Below are 12,235 nucleotides of genomic sequence, written 5' to 3' on the forward strand. Positions count from 1 at the left end.
GGCTGCACGGCAGCAGGGCAAGGGGGGGGTCCGTGCCAAGTGCCACGCACGCGTTTGGGCAACGTGCTGCAAGGCAGCTGAACCCAGCAGAGCTGAGTTATCACCGCGGGGCTTTGCCAGGTCAAATAAACCACGCTGGCGCTGGCTGAAGAACGCTTTGGGTGGCTACACAAGGCTTGGCTTAAAAACCAGCAGAGATGGTGAGAGCCTTGGCTAACTGTTTATCCTGTGGTGCCTGGCCTGGGGTACTGGGCACCTCCCAGGCTGCAGCCACGACGTGTATTTCCCCAGGGTTTTGGAAGGTGGCCGGGGGTGAGGCCCCGCTTCCCCGCAAGCCCTGCCTGGCTGGGCTGCACACCCCGTCCCGGCGCAGGCGCCCAGAAAAGGCAGCATGGCAGCGGAGACACCCATCACCCTGGCAGCTCTTGGGGGAGAAGACGGCTGCAGGCCTCGCAGACACCTCTCAGCTGGATCCGGCCCTGCTCGTGCTTTAACGACTGTGACAAACCGGGCTGGGAGCAACTTCTTGTACCTGACACCACGACCCGCTTGCTTCGCCCCCAAGAGCTCAGACTTAGGGGAATCTCTCGCTGAGCCCCATGTGCTCTGTGGGCTGAGAAGCGCTGGGCTGCTGCTCGTTGGCTCTCTGTGTGCGTGCGAGGGCATGCCCGGAGCTGCTTCCCTGCGCGGGCACTCTCCTCCTGTTTTTCCTGCGTGGTTCTCTCGCTTGGCCAAGAGGGAAAGAAAATATTTACACCTAAGCGTCAAGTGCAGGCGCTAAATCCCCCCCAAAAACCCAGGGGCCCAACACCCCAACGCAGGAGGGTGTGCCCAAACCCGACAGCAGCCGCTGCCGAACGAGCTGCCCCTTTAACATGGAGGTGTCAGCGCCGAAACTACCGCTCCCAGAGTACAGCGTCGGGTTTGAACGGCCCGGCGGCCAGCCCGGCCGGCGCCGGAGCGGGGCACGCTGGGGGGTGTAGTTTCCCCCGCGGGCCTGTCTTTGTGGGGAAGGGGAGTGCGGGGGCGGACGATACACGCACATGAAGGGGAAACCCCCCCCCAAAATCGTGCTTGGCTGCTGGCGCTGGGTTTGTAAAGGCGCCGGGCGAGGAACAGCCGCTCTCCCTGCCTGCGCTCCGCCGCGCTTCGTGCCTCCGGTGCGGTTCTTCGTCGCCTTTGTGCGAGCAGGGCCCGGTGGGATGGCTGCTGTTTCGGGCAGGGGGGCTGGTAGCTCCCTCCTGGCCTCCCCACTGCGGGCCCGGGGGGCTAGGGGTGCCCAAGGCCGGGAGCGGTGGCGGGGTGGCGGCTCACCCCGCGGCCCCGTTAGCCGAGGGAGCGATGCTGGCGGCAGCGCGGGGCTGAGCACGGCCTGTGCCCCCCAACCCCAGCTGGGGAAGGGCCCACGCTTAAAGCCTGAGGCCCCCGGCCCGCGCCTTGCCCCAGCCCGGGCCTCGCCTGGCGACAAGCGGGCCCGGGACGGCCGACAGCGGCGCGGGAGGGCGCCGGGCACGGCCTGTCCTAGCCCCGCTGCGCTCCCGGCCCGGCGCGGTGCGGGTTTGCGGGGGGAAGGGGCCGCGGGGCCGCGGGCAAGGCCCTGCCCGGCCCGGCCCGGCCGGGGGAGCGGCGGCCCGGCGCCGCTTGGAGCGGCCTCGCCTTCCCGGCGTGCAGCGCGGCGCCCGTCCCCGCCGGGCCGCCATGTTGTCGGAGTGAAAGGCAGGGGGAGAGGCAGGCGGCGAGCGGCCTGGGGGGGGCCGAGATCCGTCTTCATCCTACCGCTCCGCCCGTGAGTATCGGCACCGGACCGGGCCCCCGGCGCGCCGCGCACCTCAGCGGAGCCGCCGGTGGGGCCATATTGGTGGGGCAGGCGGGCGGAGCGGCACTAGGCCGCCCCGAAGGCGAGCGACGGCGGGGCGCTGCGCCCGGCTCTCCCGCCCGGCTCCTTGTCGGTGCTTGGGGGCCGGGGCCTGGCCCCTATTGTTACCGGGGAGTGGGGGGCGCGGCGGGCCCCCGTCTCCCCTGAGCGGCTCCCCGGCCGTTCGCCGCCGCGCCCCGACCGGGAGGGGGCTGTTATTGTTGGGGGGGGGGGGGCCGCGGGCCCATCCCGGCCGGGCGGCGGCGGCGCCCCCCGCCTGCGTTCCCCCGGGCCCGGCCCGCTGCGGGGGGCCCTACCGGGACTCCCCTCCCCGTTTTCGCGGCGGGGGCCCAGCTTTTCGGCCGGGGAGGGCCAAGGCCCCGCTTTGTTGCCCCGGTGGGGTTGGTCCGCGGTGCTGGGGGGGGGGGTTGGGTGTTACCCTCCCCCGGCCTTGGGGGGGGTCTTCGGTGGGGCTGGAGGGGGGCTCGGTGTCCCTGGCAGAGGAGGGGGACGGTGCCTCGCAAGTGGGAGGGAAGGAGAATGCAGACAATACTTTTTGATGTGCTGGGTGACCCTGGGGTTTTTGTGTTTGTGTGTGTTGATTTTTTTTTTTTTTCCCCTTGTTTTTATCTCGTTTTTGCGTAATAACAGCGTTTGACCCTTTTTAATTGCACGCTTGTGATTTTAAGAGCCTGTCTTTTGCTCCAACCTGAGAAATACTCGGATTTTATTTTTTTTCCCCAATGTTTAATAACTTTGTTCTGAGCAGAGATTTTTATTAGACAGATCATGAGTAAGGAATTTCCTTTATTAAGATCGAGGGAGGTGGGGTAAGGGGCAGCATTTATCTTCCGATGTTTTAATGCTGGTTTAAGCAATCCGGGGGGTGATCAGTTTACCCGCTTCCTGCTGCGTCTCCCCAGGTTTTCAGGAAAACACAAGGTTTACCGTTAAAAGTTCTTGTAGGCCACACAGCTCGGGAACAATGGCCGTGCTTTAATTTCCAGTCTAACTTTCCAAAAAAAAAAAAAACCCAACAAACCAGCCCACCCAACACAAACTCTTCCCTAGTTTTTGATTGAACTTTCCGAAACGCACATCTTGTGCTGACTTAATTTTTTTTTTTTTTTTGACGTTGTCTGTTATTTTTGGAGGAATGTTGACTAAGAGCAGCGAGGCGCTGAGCACGGAGCTGGGCTCTCTGCGGATTAAAGCTGCCTTGTTCCGCGTTGTGGCCGCTGGTGCTTCAAACTTGCTTGGAGGTGTCGCCAAAGTTTTTGTGGCTTGTGGAACGTCCCACCCTCTAAAGCAGTTTTTGCTGATAACCCAGAGCAGTTTATTTACGTGCTGTGTTTTTATCGAAGGAAAATTGGCCACTCTGAGTGCGCTGTAGCAGTGCAGGAGCCTTTGTTTGTAAATACCTAACTCTGCCCAGCACAGGGTTTACCCAAGGAAAGTTGATTCTGTATTTTTACGAAGAGTTTGGGAATGAGAAGGGTCCTGGTGGCCATTCGCAGCGGCGAGTCTGGCAGCTGCCGGTCAGCTAATGAGTGTGCGTTGTGTAGGTGACTTCACGTATCTCTGATGCTCTGTGTGCTTTGAATGACAGGATTCAGCTGTCCGCTGCGTTTAACACGGCATTTCTATAAAAACACGTCTTGGAACTAAACTTGAACTACCCAGAATGCTCCTTTCCCCTTTGCTCCCTTTCAAAATGTCGCCTTTGCCAAGTTTTTCTCTCGTGTTTGGAGCTGCCTCGTCTGTGTTAGACGGAAGAGGAAGCGCCTGGGAGCTGGAGGCACTGGTGTGGAGCTCCGTAGTACCTCGCCTGAGATTTTCTAGAGCCTCAAAAAAGCCCCGTTTTTTACCGTAACGCAATTATTAACGTTCCACGTGCAAATTAAACCAGAAGTGAACTTGCGCTGGCGAACGGAGGGACCTTCAGCCCGCTGCCTTTTGGGGGGAGAAGGGGGCGTTGGGGCTGCGCCGGCTGCCCCTCTCCAGGCTGTGGGAAGCTGGGCTTTGTCATGTGATGTAGATACTTGAAACTTTTTGAGGATTCATAGTATCTTCCTGTATTTATTGTTTTTTTTTAAAGACCGCCCCGAGATAAGGTGTAACCTTCCTTCTAGAGCCCGCTCAGATTTCATTGTCTGTGATTAATGTACACCCTGACGTGGCGATATGTGAATTTCTTACCAATAGTTACTTTTTTATTTCTTATTTCATAGAGGAGCTTTATTGCTTCACCTTGTGTTACTGAAGGATTTTGATAATGTTTTATTAAAGGAAAACTAATGGGAAAATGCCGTTGAATCATAGTATCGTGTTCTCAGAAGAAGGTTTAGTAACATCAGGTGTTTTATGAAGTATCTGGGGAAGGCAGTGGATTCCAGACTTTTTTGGGAGAGGAGTGAGTTCTGTTGAATGTTGCTGTTGTTTAAGTTGTGAAGGTCTTTGAATGGATAAAAAGCCTCGCGGAGCTGCGTGTTTACGTGGCCGTGGAGGCTGCAGGGGGTGTGTGGCAACAAATGCGTGTTGTGGGTGCAACTCAAAAAAGTCCTATCTGTGCGGTTCTTGCAACCCTGTTCTTTTGAGTCAGTTAGTGGCACTGGAGTAAGCTGGATCAAAGATAGGATTTGGTTTTTTTCGTATCAACTTCCTCCACTGCTGGAAAAATGTTCTTAGAAGTTGCTTGTAGGAGCTGACGGTTGTTCAAGACTACTCTGATGAGCAGAGAGGAGACAGAGCCGCCTTTCAGGCTGTCGGAGCTGCTGTCAGGATCAGGGCCAGGGTTTACAGCCACCAAGGTACAAGAGCAAAAGCCTTCTCGTGCTGGTATGCAGCTGTGGTGGGAGCCCCTAGGGGCTGAACATCCCCCCCCCCCGCCCCGGTTCCAGCCTTACAGCTCCCTGTGGGATCCAGCAACCTTCTAAAAACCGATGGCTCGGACTGTAGCACGCCTCGAAAAGCCGGTTCGATCCGTGCGTGCGCTCTGCATGGGCTGAGCGTTGCATAACGGGGGAAAACACTCTTCTGATCACACGTGAGATGCTTCATTGCTCCGGCGATCAGCTGGTGACGTTGTCTGGAAATAACAAACACCCCTGCGTGGTTTTGTGCTGCTGGGGCGCTGGCAAAATATTTGGGGTGGGGGGCAGTAAATTAGCGAGTTGCTGTCAGCCTGGTCTGCCAGTTGTCCTCCTGCACGCGGATAGTTTGGGGTGGATGCGGGGCGTTTGGGGTATTTTCCGTGCTGGATGGTTTTTGTAACTCGTCCGGCTTTGCCCTGGTGCCGTCGGCAGCGGGACCGGCACTGCTGGCTGCTGCGGCTCTGGAAGGTTCTGCCGAGGTGCCGGGCACCGAGAGGTCAGCTGGTTTTTCTCCAGGGAATCTCGTACCAAGCATGCAGGTGTGCTTTACCATCTCGGGGCTGAAGCCAACTTCTGAGTTTGCAGGGAGAGTGCACGTTGTGTTTGGGACTTCACTGAAAATAAGCAGAAATCCAGTATTTTAAGTTTTCATTTGGAAAAAAAAGCAACCTGTTGCCTTGGTGTTTTGTGTGACTGAGTGAAGGCATCGTAATACAGTGGGACTTCTCTACTGACTGAAGATTTGCCTCGTAATTTGTCAGGTGTAAACAGGCATGGCAGGCGCTGAGGGTGTCATTTGCGTTCCACTGGGTTTTTTGGGGGCTTTTTTCTGGCAATTTTCTGTGGCGGCACGCCAGTCGGTGTTTTGTCCATTGCATAAATCGGTGTTCTGATGTCAGTGTAAGGGGCACCTTACATGGATCTCGTGTGCACTGATAACGCTTTGCAGCACAAGACGTGGGATTTTTGGCTAGCGTGCATTTTTAGGTGATACTTTAGTCGCTAGGTTAACGGAGCAGGTAACTATGTCAAAAAGCGTCAGGCTTGGCATCGTGAAGTTTCCCTGCCAGTCACAGGATGGGTGTGTTATTTAAGATGTAAAGCTGAAGCTGTAAGGATTTCATGTTGTCTTTTCCTTCTCTCCTTCTCGCCGTCTCTCCCTCCCTCCCCTCACCCCCCGTAGGTGTTGGTGGAATGAGCGTTGCGTGTGTTTTGAAGAGAAAAGCAGTACTCTGGCAGGACTCGTTCAGCCCCCACCTGAAACAGCACGCTCAAGATACAGCTAATCCCACCATGCCTGTTGTATTGACATCTGGAACAGGGTCCCAGGCTCAGCAACAGCCAGCTGCAAACCAGGCGCTTGCAGCAGGGACACACTCCAGTCCTGTTCCGGGATCCATAGGAGTTGCAGGCCGCTCCCAGGACGACGCCATGGTGGATTACTTCTTCCAGAGGCAGCATGGTGAGCAGCTTGGGGGAGGAGGAAGTGGTGGAGGCGGCTATAATAACAGCAAACATCGCTGGCCTACTGGGGATAACATTCATGCAGAACATCAGGTAAAAAAACCAAAACAGTTCAATGTTTCCAAACTCCACACGCGCACGCACCGGGCTGATGATAGATGCTTTTAATGATGCTTTTTAAAGCTTGAGCTGGTTATTGTGCGGTTGGAAAATGGCAACAGTCGTACTTTTTGTTTTCTCTTTCCAGGATTGCAGTGCCTTGGTAGCTATAAGCTGAAACGTTTCTGCTCTTGGGGGTGGTGAAATCCCAGTCCACTCTCTGTGACAGTCAAATGCATGTTTGCAAAATTTATCATTCCCTTTATTGATTTGTTGGTTGGGTTTTTTTTTTTTGTGTGTGTGTGTGTGTGAACCAGCGTAGCAGTGACGGCTGCTGCTTTTCAAATCTGTGGCTGTAGTTAAATAATTCTTATGTAATGGTATTACAAAACTGCCAATGCATGTAGGCTGGGCCTTTGCCATTCCCAATATTGAAAAACACAGTTCTGGATGTTGCTGGTAATGTGTTTTCCTGGGTTTCTTTGCTTGTTTGTTTTGGGGTTTTATTGGTTATAATTGGGAGGGGGAAGGAGCTATTAATGTGCTTAGCTGAACCGAGAAGAGAACAGGCTTAAGAATGTCCTGAAACGGTGCTTTTAGAAACACAGCTAACTTCTTACAGTGACTTAACGTTTCTAAGAGGGTAGTGGGCCAAAACGTGTCTGGGTAGCAATGTTTACTAGAAATCTCTTCGGTGGTTGCGTTGTCAGATGTGCTGCGAGTGAGCTGAGTGCATGACTCACGCTGGCTTTCTGTCTGTGACCTGTAACTCCTCAAAGAAGAGATGTGCTTCCTCTGCTCAGGGAGCAGAACTCCAGTGTAAGCACATTTTAAAAACGAGTGGTTCCCACAAAGGCTGTCAGAGCAGCAGACAGAAAGCTTTTGCAACCTTTATGAATATCTCCTGCCTCTAGTTTTCCAAATAAAAGCGAACAAGCCCTTGTTCCTCCGCTCTGCCTCCCCGGGGGATGTGTTGCCATCCAGACCGTTTAAAAGCAAACATTGCAGTGTATTTTGCAACCTCACTGAAGTCAGTGTGTACATCAACAAAGAAGTAAACCCAAGTGCCCTGTTAATTTGTTCTGGAAGAAAAATCGCATAAAATACTGCACTGTGAACCGAGCAGCTAGAAGAATATTGTGGTTATTCCTGTCTGTGGAAACACAGTCTTTAGTTCAGTTACTGCTTTAAAGGACGTAGCTGCCTTGAAATGAGATGTAACTTTTCTGTTAACGACCCAAGTTTTCAGTCACTGGGTGTAAAACTTGTTTCAAGAGACATGGATGGAGGAGGTCTTAATGCACTTTAAGTAAGCAAAAATTCCTTGCTGAAAGGCTGCAACTTTTAGGTTTTTCAAGTAAAACACGGTCTGGTGTGGAGATTTTTAGGCAGGAACTGCTATTGTTTGGACGTTTTGTGGAAAGATGACTTCATCAATCAAAACGAAGGTCATAAATTCTTAACCCTTTTTTCCTCCAACTCATACTTTCATCTTCCTTTCTCTGAAAATGCCGAAAAGCAAAGACAACTCACTGGAGGTTGAGGGGCCAGGGGATGGGACACCCAAATTCTGCAGTTGTTAAAAATTGTGCTGGTATTTGAACTTTTTTTACTGCTTGCTTTAATAACCAGAAGACTTAAACTTACACTTGAAAAAAAGAATCCTACCTGTTACAGAGACTTGCCCTGATGTCAGCGGATGTGTTGCTCTTCCTCACCTTGATTTTCTCCAGTAACTTCTTGGATGAAATGATACTAATAAACGTACTACTTAGTGGAAGAAAAACTCATTAGCTTATACTAGTTTAAATGAACTTTTTAACATCACCACATGTATTCTTTGGAGGCAGAACACTTCTGAGGAGGTTGTATGGACAAAATGTCTCTGCAGGATTAAGCTCACGAGGTTCTGCGTGGTGCTTTCTCTGTTTTCCCCCACATGTTCTGTGATCTGAAACTCAAGAAATACCCACTGTGGTGTAATTAACGTTGGAATCTTATCTGTTCTGCTTCCTGGTGCTTTTTTACACGGGCTGTGATGTATTTGTCATACAGTCCTGATGTTTTGCATTAGTATGCCTCCTTAAACCAGTCCTTGTGTTTAATTGCTTCAAAGTCGGGTCTGCGATGGGGCAGTAACCCTGTTCTTGTGTGTCTTACTGGATACCATGTACTCTGGGGATTGCTGGGCAGTTTTGTCGGTGTGGTTTGTGCTTCAGCCTTGGAGTGCCTCTTTTTTCCATGGTGCCTGGTTTGCCCTGGGGCTTTGCTCATGGGAAGCAGAACGCAGGCTGTGTGGAATCCTAATGCGGCCAGTCCTGACTTTTTGGGCACCTCTGCATCGCTTCTTAAATGATAAATTCCTTGGAGTGAGAACTAGTCTTACACAGGCAAAACGATTTAATTCAGTTTGGGCTCAGCCAGGGTAGAATTGAGTCTGTCCTGCAAGAAGAGAAGTGGAAGGAAGTGCTGGGAAATGCAGAGGGGTGGGGAGTCATTATGGATGTCTGCTCAGTCTCCGTTTCTTAGGGACGTTTGTATTGCTGTACTTCTGATTTTAGACTTTCAAAGATAATGTAGTGAGGGCCCTTGTCTTGTTGCCTTGAAGACTGATGAGGAAACTCAGTAGCTAAAAGATAATGGAAAGTCAGAAAATAATTATAGGCTAATATAGGTTAATGCCTGCCTAGAGCTTGGGAGGGCGTGATTAAAGGTAGAGGGATTTTTTTAATTGTTGAATCCCGGTTTCTTCTTTGTTACATAGGTAGACACCTGTCTGTTGGTGATAATACTCTGGTGATTTTTACCAAATGATAGCATTTCATCGTGTGTTATTAGATAGCTATGAGTGGTGTGAGTCAGATCTTATTTACGGGATCCCTGCTTTTCATTTTTTATTGTGCTGGCTGTTCCTCCTTGTCAGTTGTTCGTACTTTGACTAGCAGCTCGGAGAATGGCGCTGTGAATGGCTTTAGTGGGGATGTCTTAACACAAAGTTTCTCTGCTCCCAGGGAAGTAGATAGTTTCCTCTTCTTGCAAACAGCAGGAAAATGCCAGTTCTTTTTACATTTTACTTCCTCTTCCCTTTGCATTTTCCCCTTCTCCTCCAGAAGGGGGGTGGTGTTGGCGGGTAATTACGTTTGTATGTAAAATTAAGCAATTAAAGATGCTACTGTTATTTTGCATATTTAAATATCAAAAATGCACCATCCACACAAATAGCCTATGTTATAAATGCCTCTTTTAATCTTGCAGACACCACAGTAATGGTGGAATCAGTTGTTGTTTTTTTTTTTTTTTTCCTAGATTGGAATCTCTGAATTCCTAAGCAAAATTCTAGCTGTCTGCAGCTACAGGTACTTAATCACTGAACTTTACATGGAAGATGCTTCGCTCAGCCAGGTCTTGACTGCAAAACACAGTCTTCTCTTTTTAGCCACAAAGAGCAGCAAGATGAAGTCAAGTGTCAATGTCCACCAGTAATTTTAAGATTGAAGCTGAGGAGGTGAAGGCTGTTATTCACCTACGGTGCCCGATGACTCTCCAGGCAGTTACAGATAGCTGCACTAGGGTGTTTTTGTGCTGTTTATCCTGCAAAGAAGATGGGTAGCGTTCGGAACCTCTCTTTACAGGGGTGAGTGAAGAGGTAGAAGCTGACTCCTGACGAGTAATGGCCTGGGTTGGATGTGTCGTGGTTATGAAAGGCTGCACATCTCATTACAAATCGAAGCAGCCGTCTGCTGCTCCGGAGGGGAATGAAAAGGCAGTTCGAGATGTTCAGCTGGGAGAAGTTACCAACGCTGAGCAGGTTTTTAGGAAAATTGGCTGTGTTTTCTTGCGTGGGGTCTCTGGTGGCTTGTGCATGCATGTATGTTCTTGAACCAGAGTGAAGAGAGAGTTTCTCTGTGGTGGTCCCTTCTGAATTGCAGCGCATGGATATACTTAGGCTGTCTGGATTGCAGTTAGGGTAATATGGGAGTTGCTTAGTAGAAGCAAATGATTTTAGGGATTTACTTTCTTTGAGAGCATGTTTAATTAATAATTTGAGACAATAGAACTCTGCAGGGATCGTCTTGTTGAATGTGGGGAATTTTTCACATATAGTTGGTGAAGAATAGTGAGAGCAACAGGGCTGGGAGTGGGTTTTATGCTCAGTTTTGCCTTTTGGCAATGTGACCGTGCAGCTTCTTAACTGGGAACTTGCATTCGAGTGCAGACAGAAGGTAATTCTCCTGGCAGCTGCCCTTCTAGAGCACTGCTACTCAAACTGTGCGGCTTGGTGCTGTGATAGTGTCTGGATTTGATATTGTTCAACAGTGTTTGGTGTCTGTTGGCAGGCACTGTGAGCAGGGTTTGCCTTGAAGTTGGGGCAAGGTCCTCTCAAAAGCTCCTGGAAGCTAAGGAAGCAGAAGGCCTGATGTTTGTTCTTCCAGAGTGAAATCCTGTGTAAGTGGCGGTTAACTCTTCAGGACAGAGATTTCTTGATCTGCCTATGGAAAGCTGCTGAGGTCCGAATAATCTGGCTTGTTGTCTGGACTAGAGTCGAAGGCACGGAGCGAGTCCTTAATCACGTACACCACATGACAGAACGCGTGGCTCTGCTCTTGAAGAACGTTTTCTGATGTATGTTTCATTAAATCTGTTGAATTTTCATGGCTGCTTCCTTGTATCACAGGGAACCGGTTAGGGCTTTTCTTACATTGACACTGAAATGGCTGTGCTAACTTGATACCCAGATAATTTAGAACGTAATACCTTGCTGAAATGAAACGTCTAGTTTGGCTGATTTGTTTTGCAGAGATTTCTCTGTAGTAGAGAGGTATCATGGGGGAGGGGAATCAGAACATTTGATTTAGTTTTGTGCTTTACATTGCCCTTAGAAAATTTCTTCTGAGATAGAAGGAGCGTGAGTAGATTGGCTAAGTTGGATATTTAAGGTTGGGTATTGGAAAATCCTTCTTGTGTATAGGGGAGAAAAACCGCCCTGCAATCTTCAGAACGTCAGTTTAAGAGTCTGCTTCCTCTGAATCTGTAGGTTTTACTGTCCCTGACAGGCAGTTGCAAGATAGCTGGCTCTAGTTGGGATTGCACAAGCGACCTGGTGTGCTGGCTTTGGTAGTTCTCTGTGGTATATCATTGTAGTCTGCTTCCTTGCTGTGGTGCTTGTTCAGGAAGAGCAAAGATACTTTCACACTATTGAATTAGCAAATTTCAATGCTTCAAGAAGACTTCAAGTATTTCAGTTAATATATTGCGCCCAAGTGTGTTTTGAACAGAGCTTTATTAGCGCGTAGCTTCTGCTTGGGTTTTCCCTCCCCTCTCTCCAACTTTGCTTTCCCCTAACTAGCTCTTTCGTGGTTTGCCGAGTTGACGTGACCTGTCTGTGCTTCTGCAGAACAGGTGGTGGTACTCATAGCGTTTTTGTAAACGGGGGAAGCTTTGCGTGGGATCCGAGCCACGCAATCCGTCCGCAGTAGCCTCTTCCTTGCAAACTGGCACAGTTAACTTCGGTGGCTGATTGGAAACCTCCTCCGCAAAGAGCTTTTCCGGACCACTGCACCTAGCGTTGCCCGTGTCTGAAAACTTGCTTATAGGTGTCTGCTGAGCCAGTTTTAAAGCCGGCTTCTCTGAATGATGATCTGGCGGGGTCTGCGATGAACAAACTTGCCTTTGTGTGCGGGTACCATGTGATGCCGCGCTCCCTCCCCAAGCGATCCGCTCTCGGAGATCGTGTTACTCCTCTTCCTTGTTGAGGGTAACTTTTCCAGGGCAGCTGTTTTCATCGGGAGCATCTGGCCGTGCTGCTTGTCCTGTACAGAAGCTGTGCTTCAGACCTTGATTCTGCGCTGGGGTGAAGCTCGACTGTTACTAAACCCTCAAATTAGCCCTTCGCCCTCCTGCCGACGATTGGTGTGGCATGGGGCCAGTCACTTCTGTTTCTGAC

General features: G+C 50.8%; 1 protein-coding gene across 1 annotated transcript in view; it reads left to right on the top strand.

Moving 5' to 3' along the window:
* The first annotated feature begins 1,727 nt into the window (after window positions 1–1,727).
* Window positions 1,728–12,235, top strand: part of PUM1 (pumilio RNA binding family member 1) — a 79,124-nt gene continuing 68,616 nt past the window's right edge. Inside the window, exons 1-2 of the mRNA XM_086479792.1 lie at window positions 1,728–1,786; window positions 5,912–6,285. Of these exons, the coding sequence (XP_086335918.1) occupies window positions 5,923–6,285 (363 nt within the window). The 5' untranslated portion in view covers window positions 1,728–1,786; window positions 5,912–5,922. The remainder of the gene's footprint in view (window positions 1,787–5,911; window positions 6,286–12,235) is intronic.

The sequence above is a fragment of the Leptosomus discolor genome, chromosome Z, assembly GCF_034619465.1.
Source record: "Leptosomus discolor isolate bLepDis1 chromosome Z, bLepDis1.hap2, whole genome shotgun sequence".
NCBI lineage: Eukaryota > Metazoa > Chordata > Aves > Leptosomiformes > Leptosomidae > Leptosomus > Leptosomus discolor.